Below are 21,983 nucleotides of genomic sequence, written 5' to 3' on the forward strand. Positions count from 1 at the left end.
AGGCCATGAGCTGGGCTCAAAGATGCTGCTGAATAGAGACTCAGAACCCAACATCATCAAACAAGGAAGTGAGCCATAGAGCGGATAACTCGGGCCCCCAGTGTGTCCACACTGTGTTCCAGCACAGTGTCTGCCCAGTCAGAACAGGTTCTTAGATAGGACACATGGGTTACATGGTGAGGGTGACGGTGCTCCAACCCTGAAGCCTCAGACATTCACACATAAGAACTAAGTGAGAGAAGACATTTCTTTACCTTCCTTTGCTTTGGGGGTTATCAAGGCCACTGTCAATGGGCAACTGCTGTGAGAGCAGTTTGTCCCTGGCAAAGATCATTCTCTAAATTAAAAAGGCTTCATCTTTATCTTAAAAGGCATTTCACACGCCAGATGAACGGGTACAAAGTGCAATTTGGAACTTCAAAGTCAAAACAGCTTTTTCATATCCTTCAGCTTACTCAAGTTAAGTTTCTCCTCTGGAAACTTGATAAGTGAGATAAATTAAAGATGATACACAGAGAGCTGTTTTTCAATAATTTAATTATTAGAATTATGCCCAAAAGAATGAACTTGCATGAAATATTAAATATTCTTCTTAAAGCAATTTGGGCACAAACAATCACACATACAGGACTGGACCCCAGGGAAGTTTCTCCCCAAAGTGCCAGTGTTTTTATTTGTTTGCTTGGGAAACAATAAATGAGCACATATACTCAGAGGTAAACAATGTTTTCTTCGGCTCCATCTCCAGCATCCCCACCATGTCTGGCTGCCATCGGGAGAGTTAGTTTTGCTTCTGTTGTGAGTATCTGTGGCTGAGGGCCATGTTGACTTGTGTCCTGTGGACCTGGGGATTCACTCTGGAAGGAGTCCAAATCTGCAACAGAAAGACATCATAGGTCACAGGAGAATCCATTTGGGACCCACAAGGTAGATGACACTTTGCTCAGAATCAGGAAATATAGTGGCCTCATGGTCAGCCAGGGAGAAAAATACCCAAGTCTAGCAAGAGAGGAACACAGTAGCTATCTAGTGATGTCATCGGTATTCAATTGTGGACACAAATATCTCCTTGTAGTGAAAATAACCTTCATGGAACACTCTTAAGGAAGTGTCAAGTGTATAAAAACTGGTCCTATTCACAGCTGTTACATCCCTGCTACCAGAGAAAAGAATCCCCATTGATTTTCTTAAATGGAGTTATGTAGGGAGACACTGTAACCACGCCTCCTAAGGGCTGGATACAGGTGTGCCTGACCACGCCTGTTAAGGCGTGGTCAAGGTGAGGTCAGGTGATGTGGGATGGGCTCTTAAGCAACCGTAAGCACATGGAACAGCCTCTTCTGCTGCTGCTGCCCCTTCTCCCTGGCCTTGCTGCTCTAGCTTGCATTTGGCTGGTATTTATCTGAATAAAGGTATCTTGAATCTACAAGCTTTCTCCTTCAGAGTTAGGTCTTGAAAACGAAGATTTTCCTATGTGTCATAACCATGTATGTATCTGTATTACATCTTCCTTCAGAACACCTCAAGTCAAGAATTGGTTTCAGGCTGCATGGTGGTGCATGTCTTTGATCCCAGCATTCAGGAAGCACAGGCAACAGGATCTTTGAGTTCAAAGCAGCTTGGTCTACAGAGTGAAATTCAGGACACCCAGGGCTATACAGAAAAACCCTGTCTCGATAGATAGATAGATAGATAGATAGATAGATAGATAGATAGATAGATAGATAGATAAAGTATCATCTATCTGGGGCTCCAATAGTGTGGACAAGGGGTAGGAAAAGGGCATTGAAGAATGAAAAATACCTTCTATTCTCCCACTATGCATGTCTGTTAATGTTACACAAAGGACTTTGTAAGAGCAGCTAGGTTTCTGGGAAAATCTTGCTAATAGCGACTGTAACTGGGCTTGCAGGGTTTTTTTTTTTCTGGTTGCCTAGCAACAGCGGGCACCTTCTCCCCTTTTCTGATAAAAGCTTCTATATTGTGCTTTAAGGGGGGAGATGAAGGAGTGCTTTGATTTGAAGAAAGAGACATACTTGCTACAAATCATTTCCATGGCATTTCTTCCAATAACCAACCTCCTTAAGGTGTGGCAATATAGCAAAATTACAGACAGGTAAATGGTTTCTAGTTATAGCCAGAGGCAAACAGGCCTAAACATCTGCATGTGGAGTGAGGGTAGGTCACCCTGCGGTCCAACCATGTCTCTTTTAGTCATCAAAAGGAAACCATTATCATCTTTGCCATGTTTTATCCTAAGCCACCATTATTTAGACAGACATCATACCTGTCTCCATCCTATAACAGAAGTGTTTCTAATCCATTCCCTGCAGACAGGAACCTTTAACTGTTAGGGAATGTAGTATGCAAGTCTTGGTAAAAATGAAGGACAGAATTTCCCCACAGGGCTCCATCTTTTTGCTACCCCCAGGTCTTTCCTTTTTCCAGTAGGAGGTGGGGCTCCGGGGGGAGCATCAGTCAGAACCACAGGAAGCAGAGCCAGGTCACCTGGAGAAGCAATGGTCAGAGTCATGGGGCTCTGAAGGAAATGAGGACCCTAATGGCGGGTGAGAGCTGAGGCTGCGAGCCTCAGCTTACTCAAAGGCACCAGCCAAGCCTAGCTTCTTTTTCTTTTTCCTTTCTCATTTTCTCCTTGAGACAGAGTCTCTCATATCCCAGGCTAGCCAGGATGGCCATGAACTTCCAAGGCTCCTCTACTGTCTGAGCTGGGGAATTACAGACATGTGCCACCACACTCAGTTTATGTGGTGCTGTGGATAAACGCATGGTGCCACGAATACATGCTAGGCAATCATTCTACCAACTGAGCTACATTGCCAACCCACAAAGAAAATCTCCTCTTACATTGGGGCAATTAAGTCCTGTTCCTCAAATATAAGGAATGTTGTTATCTACAGGGCATTGATAATGCCTCTAAATGACCACCATCTTATCTGTACCCTCTTGCCACCAGCTTGAACATTGTGCAAAGTCTTTTATATTCACCATCTCTTTGCAACTCAAAATATAGCCCACAGTTTACAAGTTGGGAAACTAAGGCTAAGGCTAGTTCAATGTTTTGCCTAGTATCACAAAACCGTTAGACCTCAACTTAGAGGATTATGGCTGAATAAAGACACCTTCCTCCTCAGGTCTTACCATCTAATTTCTCAGGTGCTAATGACTTGCCCAGAGTTTGCAGGTGACAAAATCCTACATTCATAGTATTTTCTCTCCACTCACCCTTCTAAAAGATAGCAAAGCAAAAGATGTATTGAGCCTCCCTAAACCAACACAGCAATGATTACAGACCTAGCAACCTCCCCCACACAATCAGACATACACAAATATCCCAAGCAATGATTTCACTGACAGGGCAAGACTACAAATAAACCCAAAATGCTTCCCCATCTTATTTTACCACATTAAGAGACAAGGTATGCCTGTCTGTGGATGTGATGATGTTCATGAGATCTTAATTCCTCTCCCCCGTTGTTGGAACGGCTCTGCTGACACAAAACAACTTCAAAGGAAAAAAAAAATTCTCAACATTTTCATCTAGCTAATACTGGAAGATTGGGTAGCTCATCTATGCTGCAGCAATAGAGGGACCAGACCGTACACACAGACCACTACATTGAGAATGAGAAAAATCTCCCATTGAAAGGGGTGGTTGCAAACTGATTGCTGAAACCTGACAGCTCTGGCCATACTCCCACAATCCATGAAGCTTCCTTCCTCAAGGTTGAAGTGGAGTCCAAAATGCCCAGGGGCCTGAAAATCTGTGATGTCCCAATAATGGCTTCAAGAGAAAGCCAAAAAGCAAACCAAAGAACCAAGCACATATCAGAAAGAATTCTCCTATCTTTAAATGATTGGCTGCAGCTCCCAATAATGCTAGTGGTATATGGGAGTGTGTGTGTGTGTGTGTGTGTGTGTGTGAGCGCGCGCGCGCATATACACACACATGTACATTTACAGTAGGGAGCAGGGCTTTAATCAGAACAGTGTGGAATGAGGATGAAAACAACAGAGCACTATTTCTACCAGGACCTTCGGCCCTTAAGTGCCTGACCTACACTGCAATCGGAGATGGATGTCGTATGGTCATGCGTCACTTGAAGGAACTCAATTTCCTTCTCCATGTTCCTCCTTCATTTCTGCCTGAACTATGCAGGCAAGGTCAGGCAGTCTGACTTTGAAATAGAAGCCATTCTGTGATTTCTGATTTTATTACTCCATTCCTATCCCAAGAGAAGTCTCGAAGAGCAATTGTGTATTTCTGAAAGCCGGTCACCTTTTCCACCTTTTTTTACCCCACAGAACATGGTCCTCACATAGAACCTAAAAATGAAAGTACATTTCTTCAAATGGAACCTTGCTGATTCAGAAAGCAGAATTCTTAGAGAGTTAAAAGGAATTATCCAATTTCATTTGTGATCAAAAGGCCTGATAACCAATGAAGAGAAAAATAAATCTTCCTTATTTCTAATAATCGAGAAATATTAATGGAATCAGAATCGGGTGAACTGAAAGGCAGGCACTATTCTAATGAGACACAATTTCAAACTGCAATACGATTCCCTTTGACATAAATAATTTGAACCTCACCACATCTCTGGAACCAGAACAGAGTGCAGATTATTAAGCCTAAAATAGGGACAAATAAGCTGAAACACATTTGAAAACCCAAAGTCTGGCTGAAGCAAATGGAAAAGTAGAAGCTTGGTTCTGAGCCTTTTCTGCTACACAACTAAGCTACTGGTCACACACTGAAAATTTAGCTTCAAAAACAAAAGAAAACAAAAAGCCCTCCGTAGCCACATTATGAGGGCTGCTGTGGGCTCAGGCCAGCCTCCTAACACAGCTTTGAAAGTTAGAGCTGTGGACAACTTGGCTGTACCACTTCTTCTTGTAGACACGTGGCACAGAAAACACCCTTGTTTTTTAAGAGACAAGCATGCAGGGGGCACTCATACCCCAAAATGATCCCCTAAATCTGGGCTTCAGCCCTTAGTGACAACCTGCCTGTTGACACTGCCATTTATTGTTTTCATACGGTCTTCTGTTCCCTAAAACTAGACTTTCTAACAAACATTGAAGATATTTAGCATTCCATTGTCTACATGACTATTATTATTTTGAAACAACTTGATCACTAGCTGTTGTCATGGCCAGCCTATAAATGGTTTAGAAGACATAATTGTATTATATTTAAGATGAACAAAGTGACTCATAAACTGTGAAGTAAATCAGATCTACACAATGAGGTGAAATATCTCCTTGGGCAAGTCACAAAAGATTGGAAAGAAACCAGGAAATTCTCTTACATTTCTGTTTGGGCTCAGTGATTTTATGAACAACGTTATAGAGATAAGACACAATAAAGGAGTGCATAATGCAGTCAAATCCATTACTTGAAGCTGCATTTAAATTAATGTTTATATGGCAGTCTCATCTTTCCATTCCTCTGTCTTCAGTTTTCTCAATAACATGCATTTGAACAGAGCGGGGAAATTGACTAGCAACATCCACAGCTACTATCTATACTTGACCTCTGCTCATGTGACCAACAAAAGTAAGAGTCACTTGCCATAAAGAGCAGGATCTGACAAGTAGAAAAGGCTCTGAATTTGAAAACATTTTAGTTAACACATTCTTTGCCTTTTCATGATTTTTTAAATATAAAAACTTTTATTTACACACTTATTTTTTGTGTGTGTGTGTGTGTATGTGTGTGTGTGTGTGTGTGTGTGTGTGTGTGTGTGTCTGTCTGTCTGTCTGTCTGTCTGTGTTATGTGTGTGTTTCAGATACAGTCTCATTATGTAGTCCAGGCTGGCCTTGAACTCATGATCCTCTTTTGTTGGGCCCCAAAAGGCCCAGATGCAAGGCCTAGTGGAACGTCTTTAGCCTGGCTAGAGTTTGTCGATCTGTCTTTGGCCTATCACTTCCTCATAGGAGTGGCTCAGCAAACTGCTTCTGCCCAGCTACTGCTAACATGGTGAAATATTATTGGCCCTTACACCTCACCCCATCTTGAGATCCCCACCCACTTTCTCAAACCTATATAAGCACCTGCCTGATGCAATAAAGCAGAGAGTCTGTTTCCACAAGTCTCCTGACTCAGTGTGGCTCTTTCCAGTAACTAGGAGGGAGATCTGGGTCCTCAACACTCACCATCCTCCTCAGCCTGGGGAAGAGACCAGCTGGACCTGCTCTCCCACAGCCCTACCTGATAGAAGACCCGGTACTCTTTCCTCTACTCCCCAAATGCTGGGATAAAAGTGTGTGCTGATACATCCTGCAGGAAAAGGCACTTGAAATCATGACCATTTTGAAGTGATCTTTTATTCAACATTAAAAACACAATAACTTTCATCATAGGCATCACTGCCAAGGTCTGAACCCAACAGTACACCAACAGCCAAGGACCCAGCAGCCCGGGATTGCACAAAGCATGTTTAGTCTACTGTTGAAGTGGCTGATGTCGCATTGTTCAACCTTCTCATGTCTTATCCCACAGAGCAGAACTCCACGTCTTCTGAGCCTTGGCTCAGCCCTTGGTTATTTTAATCAAGCTTTCTGACTTGTATGTCTTACTACTACTATGTCCCTTGTGCATGTCCCCAAACTCAAAATTCAGACTCTCCTAGAATAACTTCTTCTCCAAGAAATGATTTTATCATTAATGTTCCAGTTCTATAAAATAATTTGTATTCCCATTTATTCACTGATTCATGCTTACACTCTGAAACATTTAAAAAATCATTTCCTGATGGCATTACTGGCAATCATTATTTTTTCTCAGGAGCATTAATGCACAACATTTTCCCTCTAATGGAAAACATTTATTGTGCAGAGCCGGAGGTATCTTCAGAGCAAAGGAAAATTGGTCTCTGTCCCTAATTTTGCTCAATTCGATTTTCCATAGCGAGCCACAAAACAGGCTGTGAGCTTCTGATGTGAAAAGCAATCTAGAGTTGATAGCTGAAACAAATAAATTCTAAATTACTGTTGTGATCCCCCCTTTTTTTTTCTATTTCTTATGTGTCAATACTGCACCTGAAATAAAGTAATGAAAGAAAGAGAGAGAATGTGTACAGTATGTGTGTGTCCAAATTATAAAGTAAATTGTGTGACAACTGTTCTTAACATTGTGACAGAGAATTGGACTTTGACAGTATTTAACATACTTAAAATGGTTGACATTGGAGATGTACTCAATGCCAAAAAGCAACAAAGAGTGGAAGAAATCAGAACCGTGTAGATGAAACTGCTCATAAAAGGCATGGCACAGCACAGCACAGCATGGAGATCTGCTGTGGGAACCTGAGTTTGCCCTTACATTTGTATTTCTCCAAAGAAGGTTACTACCAATTAGTGGCCATGACCTTGACTTTGTCAAGTCTCATAAGGATTATTCCTCGACATACTCTTGAGAAGCATCTCAAAGTATGTCTCTACATAAAACACCATTAGGTTCTCATGATAAAAAGGAAAGAGTGGTTGATAAAATACCAGGTTAAGTCAAGCACAAGAGCTGACAAGTTTCTTAGGATTGGAATGTGTCACACACAAATACCTCAGAGGAACATTAGTACCAGGCTAGTGTTTCCCATCTCAGGGAGCCTCTTCTCACAGTGTCACCTACAGGATTTTGTTCCATTAAATAAATGTAGGCCAGGGCACTAGAGAATTACAAATCCATTATAGACTATGCAAGAAAACAAAAGAGCAAGACACCAGAATACATCCAGGGTGGAAGGGTGGAAGTAGGTAAAGTCTTCTAAATCCAGAAGCCTAGAGCCACAGTGGATCAAGGTCAAAGTCATTAGCAGCTGCTAAAACTGTGAAGAGAAAAGCTAGTGGGAAACTCTAGAATGGCTAGCTCAGTGATGCTGGCAGCTGGACCCTGGGCTCAATCTCTGCATCAAGAACACAGCAGACACTCTGTGTCCCATGATGGGATGTGAAGGAAATGCACAGCTCCATCCATGGGTCTGCTTTCATGTCAGAGAGAAGCCTGTGTTTCATCAAAAGTCTATGCCTGGCTACAGGAACTACAGCTGCAGAATACGTAAAATGGTGCCATGGGGATACAATCAGCAAGATCAGGAATGGGGATTTTTTTTCCCCAGAAAAATTCAAACTGGCCCTTTCAACAAAGAAATTGAATGTTTAAAATGTGCATTTAAAAAGAGAGGCAAGAGAACTTCACAGTAAAATAGTCTTAAGGAATATGCCAACTGCAGACCATATATGAAATTATTTGGACTCTGTTTTCACAAAACAATCATTAAGGACATTTATAAGACAATCATAGTCAATCATACACTGACAGCGTGATTTTAAGCAACAATTGTTAATATTGTTTCAGGTGCAATAATGACATTATAAAGATGAAAAACAGGGTTCTTTCAGAAAACGATAATGAAATATTTTTCCAAGGCAATAATAGGTTGTCCTGGATTTGTTTAAGATAACTCAATATGAGAGAAAAGGGAATGGACCCAAGAGTGGCAATGGGTTGTTAACAGGTAAAATTGGCTGTGGGTAGATGGAGTTCATCAAATGGCTTTTGTGTATGTTTGAAAATTGCCATGACTACTTTAAAAAGTCAATAGCCTTTGACTATTTGGATCATAATATTATAAAAGGTTCTTTGTTGTTCCAACAGTGTGGCTTTTATATGTCTGATATAAATGGGACACTGTGGTGGTGAATGAGGAGCCTCGCCTGGATACACTCATGTTTACATCAATTTTAGTGTAACAGGATGACAAGTCATTGGCAAGTTTATGGATGGGTTTCCATGTACTTTAGAAAGATATAAAAAATTTTCCCATAAAATGAATAAGGTTGATTTGCATTTATATTTCCCTATAAAAACTGATCCCAAAGTGGTTTTTGTTCTTACCTAAAATCCAATAACATCTTTTAGGTGAACTTTAATTCTGAAAACATCTCATTTGCTATCCCTGGTCTGTTCATCCTTATCAATGAATTGGTAAGATTCTTCTGGAGTTTGGATTTCTAGTCTTTGCTCTTTTGTAGTTGAGTTCATTTGAAACTACAACACTCAAGACAGGAAATAAAAGTAGTTTATCTAGTCTGACAATATCAAAGTAAATCTCTGGTTATACAAAGAATATAGATGTCAATATATTGTCAAATGAATGAATATATTAATGAATATTTGGTTCAAAAATTGTATCTACCTTGATCAGACTCACCAGAAAAATACCAATTTGGAATCCTTATGCTTTTATTGAGGAGAAGAAGATTAACAAGAGGTGGGCGGAGCTGATGGGAGGTTGGGAGGAGAGAAGAATAGATATGAAGATGCCATAATGAAGCTAATTACCTGTATGCATCCTTAAAAACTAAAAGGTAAATGACTCTAAGTCAGGCGCACGTGTGTGTGTGTGTGTGTGTGTGTGTGTGTGTGTGTGTGTGTGTGTGTGTGTTGAACTAGTGGACAGAGACATAAAGACAGACACAAGAATAAAGTTGCTTTTTGCAGCCCGGAAGTCACTGTTCATCAATATGAGTATTGATACATTTAAGAGAAAAATGTGGTCCTGCAAACAGTTCAAAGAGTCTATGGTACTGACGACAGGGGCTCTAAGAACAAAGAGTGAATCATTTAAAAGCAAATAAAAGAGTATAAATCAGGAAAAAACAAACTTAAAAATAGGAGCACAGCCAGTCTGGTCCTCGTAGCAGAATCACAGTGTAAGAAAAGGGAGGGCAGAGAGGTAGGTGGGGATGTGACCCAGTGACAGACATTTGTCAGCATACACAGGAAAGATAGAATTACTCTGAAGGCCTTCCCCATTAAGTCACTAATATGATATCAGATGACCATCGAAATACCTGGCTAGAACCTCCAAACCTCGTGTGAACTTAGGTAGCTGAAGTTACAGCAACCTCAATTTGCCCCCACAACAACACACAGGGTAATGTTCACCAGCAGAGCACACATACATTTATCTTTTCAAATTATAGGTCATCACACTCATAAAATAGGCTGTAAATTATTAGTAACTCTGGGCCATCAAGCTCTTCTGTCCATGAAAAAACTCAGAAAACAAAAAATGGAGAGAATTGTTGCTATGAAGAACAACTGGAATTTTCTTTAACTTACAATGATATATATAAAGTTTCAGTAGTTTACAAACTTCAGTAGGACTTCTGTTTTCCTATGAAAATATCTGGGCTACTTCTCGAAACCAATCAAAACAGATGCAAGGACAAAAAAAATTCTTTAACAGAAAATCTCAGTTTTCTTACAAAACTGACCTTTTATATTTTTCACTATTTTAGCTGGAAAAGGTTCAACCCCCTGTTTTTCTTTTTTTTTTTAAGGGATTTCAAGGTGATACATGAATGTAAACTCACCAGGCTCATGGAAAACCATTGAATAACAAAATCAACATAAAATATTGAGTTCTTATCCATGCCAGACACAGTTCTACATACTTTGCACACATGTCTCAATCAGTTCAATTATCACAATCCAAAATGGCAGCTGTCATGTGAACTTCATAGACAGGGAATGCTGAAGAAAATGCCCAAAAACTATGGTTACCATCCTCAAAAGAAAGACTGAAGAGGCATCACAATTATAGAACTAGAGTCTCTTGAGTAATAACAGTAATAAAATTGGGGAATATTTCTTGGAAATTAAAATAATGATAGCTGAATTGAAAAGCAATCAGAGGGGGCTAGGGAGATGGTTCAGTAAGAAACGAGCGTGCAGCACAAACCTGCCAGCCTGGGTTCAGATTCCTAGAACCCATGGAAAGTGGACACAGAAGTGCACCTGTGCACAAGTCCAATGCTCTTAGGGAGATACGGAGGGCAAAAACAGGAGAACCTGTGAACGCTCCAGCCAGCGAACCTGGTGTGCACAGGAATGAAGACAAGAGAGATCCCGTGTCAAACAAGGTAGACATGGTGGGGCCCAACACCTGAAGTTATCCTCTGACTCCACACACATGTGGTGGCATTACACACACACACACACACACACACACACACACACACACACACACACACACACACACCATATATGCATATGCAAAGGTTTTTTTAATAAAAGTTGTGGAATAATAGAGTTAAAGACCTAAGAAAAAATAGAAAAGGGAGGAGAAAAAACAACAAAATGGAGAACTGGAGCATTCCGGCTTCCAGTGAGAAGCACTGCCATGATATAAGTAAAGAGAAATCGTACTTTAAAAAAGAAGATGAAAAGAAAAAGACTGCTTCCCAGAACATAAGGAAATATGTCTCTGGGTGAAAAGGGCCCAATGAATAACTCATAGAAACTATTTCGGCAGATGATTCTACAGATATCATTAACTTCAGATGGGCGAGGACAGAAGAGGGTTCTAAAGCCTCCAGGGTGCAGCAGGTCTCACAGGAAGAAGCAGGACCCAAAAGGTCAAACTTCTCAGCAGGAATCAGAAAGTGGAAAAACAAATCCTTCCAAATTCAAGGAGTTCTGATCCCAAGCAAACTGTAAAAAACCAAATGTCATAGTGGCAAAAATAAATGAAATAAAATAGAAATTTATTTTCTTTACATCTTTTTTTAGGATACACATCCCTTCCTCAAAGATTTCCCTATCAGCATACACACACACTCTCTCTCTCACACACACACATTCACATGCACACACACACACACACACACACACACACACACACACACACACCCTTACATATGCTCACACACTCACACACACACATACTCACACACACACACTCACACATCCTTACACATGCGCACACACACTCACACACACACATACTCACACACACTCACACATCCTTACACATGCGCACACATTCACATACACGACTCACACATGCACACACACTCACATGGATATACACTCATATGCACACACACTCACAATGCACCTACACTCACACATGCACACACACTCACAAGCACATATGCACACATATTCACATGCAATATACTCACATGCACACACTCATGTACACACTCACATGCACCTACACTCACACATGCACACACATTCACAAACACACACTCACATGCACATACATGGTCACACAATGCAACATATATTCACATGCATACACACATGCACACACTCACTTGCACACACTCACATGCACACACAACACTCATGCACTCTCGCGTGTGCACATAACACACACGTGCACATACACACAAGCCTGTGTGTGCTCCTATAAAGGAATATAGTAGAGACAAGGAAACAGGCTGAGTGCACAGGTTTCCACACAAGATCATAAGCTATGAAAGGACAAGCATGAGGCTAGACAGAGCACAAGTTCATACTGGGGCTGAAGGACAAAAGAGCAACTAGCAAAATTTCAGACAGACAGACTGGAAGAGTGAAAGAAAAGAAACAGAAGGAGGGGAGAAGAAGAGAAAGGTTCCTTTCTGATCTTCAAAGTGTCCACATAGAACTATAAAAAGATTTTCTTTGAAAACTGCTTTTCCGAGCACAAATATATTTGTGAGCCTATTTGAAAAAATCTCCAACTGTGGATCTTTTGAAATTCTAGAACCTAGGAATTAAAAAGCAACAACACTGCCAGGCAAGGGGGGCAAATGCCTTTAATCCCAGCACTTGAGAGGTAGAGGCAAGTGGATCTCTGTATGAGGCCAGCCTGGTCTACAGAGCTAGTTCTGGGACAGCCAGGGCTACCTACCCAAAGAAACCCTGTTTCAGGGGTGGGGGGGGGGGAGAAAAAAGAAACAAAACAAACAAAACACAACAATACCATGAACAAAGAATTCACAGAAGGTGGAACCTGAAAAGCTGCTGACCCTGCAGTGGTACTGTTGTTCACTTGTGATCAGAAGGATGGATGGAAGGAAAGATTCATCACTGTCACGTATGGCAGCAGAACCACACACAGCATCCTAACGATGCTAAGGCCTGAGGAGGACCAGACACTGATGGCAATGGTATACTGCAAAACTGTAGAAGGCAAACAGTCAAGCAAAGCTGAGGACCCCCTCCCACTCCTGTGTGCTATACTGTAAACTCTCATTCATGTGTACAAGACTGATGTCTACTGGCCATCATTTGTAATGGAAAAGCATGGGAAAGCTTACTTCTTCATCAATAAAGAAATGAATGCACTGGCTTTGTTCATAAGTTAGAAGAGCATGTATCATAAGTTATCAACGCATGTAAAAATGTGTTGAAGAGAAAAAGCAAGCCTGTACATAAATGATCACACCAACAGCAGCTACGCATTGTATAGAATCCTAACTACAGGAACTGAGACTTCAACATTTACTTACAAATGTAAAACAAAATATATGATTGACATATGCGAGATGGATGCATATCCAATCCTGGGGAAAAGAGAAAAAACATCTTGTAGAAATGATATACACCAAAGTCAAGAGTACTGGTTAGCTCTGAAGAAAAAATTAGAAGGAAATTGACAGCAGGACATACAGCCTTATCAGTAAGTCGACATTCCAGAAAAGAGAAAAGACAGCTACCCGAAGCAAATGTGGCCAGAGGTGCTAACAGCTCACTCTGTAACCACTTACTTCCAATACATTTGCAATGTCCATGATTAAACCTTCTACACTAATGAATACATCAAACTACACAGTAAATAACTGCTGTAGCAATGTGAGGTTTATTTTATACCTTATTTTTAATAACTGGAAACACGCAAATGGTACTTATGAAACCACTGGAAATTTAAACATAAAGCTGTCACATGTTGAGATGGAATTCCTGTCATTTTCCCCCTAGGTGTGGTGATGACTTTAAAAACATTTACTTCAGAGATTTGTTTAGGGGATGATTGTGTACCCAAATACCTGAAAATATAAAGCCCCAAGATGACATTTTTTATTGTTCAAGCTATATGTAGCAGTACTATTATTGAGATTAAATTTGAAAACTGGTGTTTATATTTGGCTTTCAGACGTTGTTATGGAATATTAAAGTATGATTGAAAGACACTGTCTACACTGAACTTATTTAATCCACACATAACACATTTGTTATTAATTGAAGATAATTCTGTGTTATATTTTATCTGCAACAGTTACATGTGCAAATAATCATCACTAGATGAATAAAATAAAACTTATCTAGTAGAGATATTTGTTGAAATGTTCATGGCTTAATATACACTTATGGAAATTTTCACAATTTACTTTAAATACAGAATTTAGGGAGGTGGGAATCTGGACAAAACATGATTAGCCATAGTTTTTGTGAAGGTGAGGGATGGTACATGAGTAGTTACTACACTCCTCTGTTAATGTCGTGTATGTTTGAAACTGTCCATGACATACCCAGGTAGACAAGGAGTATGTTCATTTTAAAATAAAACAAAACAATGGAATCCTGGAGTGCATGGGAAGAGGGAAGGGTAACTGAAGAAATGCCTGATGAAGTAACACATAGCTACAGGCGGTACCGTCATGGCACCGGATCTTTCCACAGCTCCAGGGACCGGAAGTTTCTAAGCCCCACCACACTGGAGCAGGCTTTCTGGCAAATTGCCAGCAGCTTGACACTACCCATGGTAAAAGAGTTACGTCTCTCATTTTGCTGAGAGAAGAAGAACCGTTTCTCTGCCAGCTGAATAAGGCAGGAAATCAACCTAGGAATTTTAATGCTGCACTTAATGCTTACTGGTTCAGTAGAGGGGAAAGCAGCTGCTAAAACTCTCCAGCATACCAGACTCGGTGTCTAGCTTTCATCCAGAAGAAGGCAAGCAATTTCATCAAACACACCCAAGCTAATTAGTTCTACCTGCTTCTTCATAATTATGCTATTACCAGGTTTTTAAAAGTGGAGTACAATTCTTTGTTTTCAATGCCCATGAATGAAGGCTGTTTTTTTTTTCTCTTTTGATTAACTACAAAATGATGAATGCTGAAGAATTTGCAGGCCCATTCTTTCTTTTGAAAAATTGGCATTTTTTTTAGTGCAACATTGTTTTGTTTTGTAGATTTTAATGAGAAACATTAACTTTGTCATTCTCATTTGTTTGAAACGACATTTGCTAAGAAGGCAAATCCTGAAATATCATTTCTAATTACAGCTTTGAGTTTATGTCACTCCAAAAGATTATAGTTTAAAAAGCACAATGCAATATACAGAAAATGTGCATGGTTTGACCAAGATCTCATACCTTGGCCCTCTCTAAGCCTGTTATCATATTGAAGATCACTACATTTTCAAACATTAAAATTAAAATAATTTAGGAATCACAAAAATAGGAAGTTTATAGGAAAGAGAGAAAATTAACATTTCTAAACTATTGAAACAGCAAAAACAACAACAACAACAAAAACCCAGCTGTTGTTGTGGGGCACATTTGTAGTACCAACACTGGGGGATAGAAGCATAACCACTATAAAATTAAAGAATAAACTGTTCATATAGTGAGAAAAGAAAGAGAGACAGAGAGAGAATATGACTATTTCTTTGGAACCATCTCTCTCAAAAAGAACTGGCTGAAGACTGTCTTGTAAATTAGCACAAATGAAAAAACAGAGCTATCCCCCTGTTGATATTTGTATTTCCTGACCACTGACCCAAGACCAGAGCTGAAAAAAGAGCCAGCTGCCATCCTTTGCTTATCCAGGTGACATAGGTTGTATATGCTTTTGACACAGATGTTTCTTTTACAAACCACTCTTTTCAAGAACTAGCACCCATCTGGCCATATAATTTAACTCCTTACTAGTAAAAGACTCTTGGGCAAGTTACTCCTTCAATGACTGTAGTGCCAGCTGTTGACAGCCTTCAAGCTTGTGCCTATGGAGCTGCCTGTCACCTTGTAGAATAACAATACAGGGAAGTTATAACAATACAGGGAAGTTCAACTTTTTTCGCGATGTTTGATCACACTGTGTAAAGATGTGCCTCTGTCCTCCTTTGCCTGTCTAGGACACCTTCTGATTGGTCTAATAAAGAGCTGAATGGCCAAAAGCTAGGCAGGAAAAGATAGGTGGGACTTCTGAGGAGAGGGAGAACCTTGAGAGAAGAATTTGAGAGGTGGGGATTCACCAGCTAAATGTGGAGGAAATCTGACATACATTATGGAGGAGAGGTAACAAGCCACATGGCAAATTGTAGACTAATATAAACATGTTAATTTAAGTTTTAAGAGCTAATTGGGAACAAGCCTAAGGTAAGGCCAAACTTTCATAATTAATAAAAAAGTCTCATGTCATTATTCGGGAGCTGGCAGTCCATAGAAAGTCCAACTACATAGGTGGGACATTCTGCTGGTGGCTAATGGATATTGTCCGCTGCATGGCATCAAAAACTTTCTACAAAAGGATAGTTTCCAGACATGGCAGCCAAGACAGGTATTGAGGGAGAAGGCATCTGAACTAAACCTCAAAAATTCACCAAGATGTCAACAGCCAAACTGAAGGTCATCCCAGTGAAGGTATAGCCATTGAAAAGAGAAATGCTAGATGTCATGAGGGAAGGTAGGCTTTGTAAAGCTTAGTGGCTTCTGGTCCCCTTTATGGTCCCTCTTTAACCTGTATTGCTGGCTTCCCTTCCCACAGGCTTGTCAAAAGGAGGTTGAGAAAAGAGCATTGTGTCCCCATGTTTTGCCTGACCTTAATGAACCTGCATTCATCAACGAAATCCCTGCCCCATTTAATAGACAAAGTATTTGGTTTTGGTCAGAGGGTAATTCAGAATGACAACTAACTTGAGCATCTCATTCACTTATCGTTCTATAAACATTGAGTCTGTACGGTATGCCTTTCACTGGTTTTGGTCACTAGGCAATAAAGCCAACTGACCTGCTCTCAGTACTCCAGAGACTTAACAGTGATACAGTTACTTTAAAAACCACTCCATGGCATTCTTTATGTTAAGCAGGTACCTACCCCAGTAGAAATTCTACTCCTAGGCATTCATTTGAGAGATATAAAAACACAATTCACAAAAGTACCTAAAAACTAGAGGCAGGCCAGGTATAATCATAAACAGATTATACCGTAAAACAAAGGAACCTGTCACAGGCCCATGCAGCAACATGGATACATCTCAAAAATAACATGAAGGGTGAAAACAAGCCAGATAAAAAAAGGTACAGGCTGACTGATTCCATTACATTCTAGAAAAGCAAAATTAGCCTGTGGTAGTAAGAAGCATAGGTGTGGTCACCGTTGGTCTGAGGCCTGATTGAAAAAGAGCCTAAGTGGGTTGATAGGAATGTTTTGTGCCTTGATAGTCTTTCCATAAAACTGTTTGGATAGTTGATTGAATGGCTAAAAATTTCACTAAATGTAATTATGCCTTGGCATATTGATATGCTGTATATAGCACTGCAGTGTCCAGAAGGAACACAAGGGAACTTTGTGTACATGAACCAAAATTTCTTCTTGCTTCCACAGAGCCACACAAGAGAGGCTCCTGACCCAGATGGGGGTGTCTGGAGAGGCTCCATGGAGAAAATGGCTCCAGAGTATTTCTGGAGGAGGAGGGATGACAAGGTCGAAGTATAAGGCAGAGGGGACCCTCATGACAGAGGGAATGGATGAACCACAGGTACATCAGAAATGAACCCAAATACTATGACTGGACCATTGAGTAAAGAAGGCTGACATTATATAGGGCTGGGTGACTAGAAGCCAGATTCTGCTTTTAGGGCAAATATAACCTTCTGGGCTTCCTCAGGGGTGAGTAAATTCCACATACAGAGGACTTGAATAAGTCCATAAGGCTGACCCAGACAAACCCTAAGGGTACTGGACACCAAGCCTTTGACACATACATCCCCAGTGTGACATGACATGGGGTGCCGTAAATAATGCCCCCCCATTTGAAGCCCACTGCACTTGGTTTGAGTGTCAAAACACAACCTCTGTAGCAAACCATGCTGCAATGTGTCATTTGGATTTCAACTCTTCGCAAGGGGGCGGGGCATGTATTTGAAGGGTGTGCCACATGTAAGGGGTTGATTTCAACATCTAGTGACATCAGTATTTTCCAAAGGATGTCTCACAAAAAAAAAAGAAAGAAATAAAGGAAAAGAAAAAAAGAAGGAAGGTGCCGAGATGGCCTTGGGAAGTGGCACTTTGGAATCATCACAGAGCATGGGAACACAACAGAAGAGTACAAACCCTCCTGTCATCCCTCAACATTTCCCAATATTCTCATGGGAACTTAAAATACATAATAACAGCCAGCCAGTCAAGCTGTGGAACACTATTAAAGGTGTAATTACTTCACCCCAATGGGACACAAGTGTCATTTCCTGTCACCTGCCAGCACTGTGGAAGCAAGCCCGTGGCTCAAGTGATCAGATACGCCTCCTAAGAACTTAGACAACTCTCATGACAAGAAATCACAGCACCAGTGATGTTTATTAAATGCTACTAAATCTTAAGAACTTTTCATGTGTTGCCTTACGTAATCCTTATGCCACCCACAAAGAAGATAGTATCAGGAGCGTGAGAAATCGGAGACACACCAAATAATTTTAAACACCCATTTAAAATGTCATAGATAAGTTACTGGGTTGGAATCTGAACCCAGGCATAAGTCCCAGGCCTCTGACTTAATCACTATGACAGTCTGCCACCTCCACTGTCCAGCACAAACCAAGTGCATTCTTGCACACATTCACTTGTTCATCCACTCAAATCAGTGAGATCAACAAACGCACAGACGTTTCACTACACTGAAAGGGGAGGTTGGTTTATTCTTGCTCAAATTTTATTGCAGACATTGGGCAGCATCCTTCATTTCTTGCTCATCTCTGGATGGTAGAGAAAATCACATCACTTGCTCCCTCCCAGGAACATGTCAAGTCTGATTAAGTTCTCCAACACTCTAGCCAAAAATGCACAGGATCATTAGTAAGTTTCAACTGCTGCTTTTTTGTTGTTCCAGGCTTATGTAGTGATTTAATCAAACCCTCTGTGAGACACTCCTGGAATTTTCCTGAACCATATATATCACTACAAAACTTGAAAGTAACCATCTCAGAAGTAGTCAGTCTGTCTGATAAAACAGGTATTATATGATGAGTACACCCTGATTTCTGAAAACAAGAATTTCACCATGGCCCCATCCTATCAGTAGGATAAATGACCCCATCCTATCAGTAGAGTAATGAGATAGCTACTGGGTCTTTTAAGCTGTAGGAAGAGACTGAATCTGGCAGGTCCATTTATCATATCTCCTTATCCATATATCCTTATCATCTGACACAAATGAAGAGGAAATACTTCAATTTACTGGCAGGAACATTTGAAAAAGATAATCCTTCTATATTTTACGAAGAATCATAGAAACTACCACAATGTGATAACTTCTATTGGCTACTTAAAATTTGTTATTTGATTAATTATTATTATTATTATTGTATATGTGTGTACACCTGATGTCACGAGTGAAAGTGCATGCCACAGCACAAATGTAGAGTTTTTCTCTTCCCACCTTTATGTGTGTTCCCTGGATTAAGTTCAGGTCACCAGGCTTGCAAAACAAACGCTTTTACCCACTGAGCCACCTTGTCCACACTAAATGACTAATTTTAATGTGAATTTTCCCAATAGAGTTTGCTCCCAGCTTAGACAATGGAAATTTCCGACTTTTCCTTCTTGTCCATTAAAGTAATCAACTCAAAGCCAGCACAGAAGAGAGGAACTCACAAAAAGGCTTTGACTCAGACTGAGCATCACACATTCAAACAACAAAAACAGGCTGTGGAGATGGGTCAACAATTAACAGTGTTTGTTGCTCTTTCAGGGGACTGGAGTTTTGTTCCTAGCAGCCACACTAGGTGGCTCCATGGACACTACACTCATAAACACACACACACACACACACACACACACACACACACACACACACAGAGTGAGAGAGAGCAAGAGACAGACAGACAGACAGACAGACAGACAGACAGACAGACAGACAGAGACAGGAAGGAAGGAAGGGAGGGAGGAGAGAGAGAGAGAGAGAGAGAGAGAGAGAGAGAGAGAGAGAGAGAGAGAGAGAGAGAGACTGAGACAGACAGACACAGACAGAGTTAGTTAGGGTTACTGTTGCTGTGATGAAACACCATGACCATAAGCAACTTGGGGAGGAAAGGGTTTATTTAACTTACACTTCCACATCACAGTCCATCAACAAAGGAAGTCGGGACAGAAATCACACACAGGAACTGCACAGACACCATGGAGGAGTGCTACTTCATGGCCTGCTCTTCATGTCTTGCTTAGCCTGCTTTCTCTCAGCACCCAGGACCCACCCACCATAGCCTGGGCCTTCCCACTTCAATCACTAATCAAGAAGGAACACCATAGGCTTGCTCACAGACCAATCTTATGGAAGCATTTTCTCATTTATGAATCCTTCTTCCCAATGACTTTACAATGTGTCAAGTTGATACAAAACTAACCCCCACATATATCTGTATACATAAGCACATAATAAAACAAATCTTTAAAAACAAATATACAAACATAACTGTGTAGGTAGTAAGTGGAGTACCCTACAAAAGGGCTAGGCAACCCTTTGTAGGATGACCACACTCTCATGGTGGCCATGGTTCCAGGCCACAGACCTCAGGGGACATCAATAGGCAAGTTCACTTTCTCATACTAGAGCCTATGCAAAATGTGACCCCATTACTACATTCTTACTAATGGACCATCACATTTTGGATAAAATGATCACCATGCTTTTTTTCCCTCCCCTCTAGTCTGCAAGTTGATGACAAGCAATTTGCATATGGAAAACAAAAACTGTATGTATTTTAGGATTCCACTTGAACAGAAGCATCAAAAACCTAAAAATAGAAGATGGGCTCCATTTGTAATGATTCTGCCAACCTGGACAAGCCATCATGACTTTTTTGGTAGGAATAAATCCATTTCAAGCCAGACCCTAAATCCACTCACTGGAAGTAAACCAGCTTTGAAAACCTTTAGCTTCTATAAAGGGGGTTCGATTTTAATCAGATGGAATAGATGCCAAGCTTGCATATTCTTGTTGCAAGAATATTCTAAAGACAGAACCATAAGAACATTTATAAAGACACAGTGTATGTACGCCTCAGGGTTTAGGCTCATAGAATTTTAATATTAAATAGATTCATATTTACTATGCTAAAATTAGGAGAAGAAATCCATCATAGCTGAGCAGTTAACTATAAGCATACATCTGAAGTGACAAGAAGACAGGCTTAAGATTCCGAACACAGATCCCAGAAGCATCTGGCAAAGCGACGTATTGTGAAAGCTCCTTGACTTCTCGTATCACACTACCCCATATCCTGCCATCTGCAAATGTCATGGATTCCCAGGATGGAAGCATACATCCCGTCTGAGTCTTTCCTATAAGAAACACTAAAATATGGTCTCTAGCAGTTGAGCATGATGGCCCTGAATTCAGGGAAAAACACAAAGCTGGACTGTCCTTCCTGTTATCCAGAAGAATAAAGATTTCCTACACTCTATATGAACACCAGTGTGTAAGATGTGGATTCCCATAGCAGGAACTTAGTCTAATCTTGGAGACACTGGAACTGTAAAACCTGAAATCCACAAGAAAGTGCCCAGGCTTCCTAGAACATATTAGAAAACAGCAGAAAACCACCTCCTCATTTGGGGTTTCGCATGAAGAGTCTTAAGCATGCAATCCCCGTTGTTTGTTTCTGGTCGATTTATGAGACTCATAGAGGGCAATGCCCTCATTGCAGAATTACACCATTCCATGTGATTAATTGATGGTAAATCGATGCACAGGGGGCCAAGATCACTGCTAGGAAGCAAATCATTAAAGAAAATTAAAACTCTGCCAGGGTTTTGCTTGTTTCCTCCAAAACTTTAGAGCACCATGATAGGGAAAGAAAATGCAGCCACCATCACCAGGGAAGCTGGGCCTCTGGTAACACTGCTGCATGGTCCCTAGGGGCTGTACTCACTACAAGCATCCAGCATGCTGTGTTTTAGG

The 21,983-nt window shown here is 40.7% G+C and overlaps 1 protein-coding gene and 1 non-coding gene across 6 annotated transcripts in view; one reads left to right on the forward strand and one right to left on the reverse strand.

The window, feature by feature from the left end:
- Nucleotides 1-616: 616 nt before the first annotated feature.
- Arhgef28 (Rho guanine nucleotide exchange factor 28) overlaps nt 617-21,983 on the reverse strand; it is a 312,963-nt gene continuing 291,596 nt past the window's right edge. For 3 of the 5 annotated variants that reach the window (XM_027401660.2, XM_027401662.2, XM_027401664.2), the window contains one exon: nt 711-874. In XM_027401660.2, coding sequence (XP_027257461.1) covers nt 711-874 — 164 coding nt within the window. Of the gene's footprint in view, nt 875-21,983 lie in introns of all 5 variants that reach the window. The other 2 variants (XM_027401663.2, XM_027401659.2) reach the window with 1 other exon arrangement.
- LOC113834217 lies at nt 9,448-9,577 on the forward strand. Its single transcript, XR_003482593.1, has one exon. It is a non-coding gene; the product is annotated as a small nucleolar RNA SNORA40 (small nucleolar RNA).

This window comes from Cricetulus griseus, chromosome 2, assembly GCF_003668045.3.
Source record: "Cricetulus griseus strain 17A/GY chromosome 2, alternate assembly CriGri-PICRH-1.0, whole genome shotgun sequence".
Classification (NCBI taxonomy): domain Eukaryota; kingdom Metazoa; phylum Chordata; class Mammalia; order Rodentia; family Cricetidae; genus Cricetulus; species Cricetulus griseus.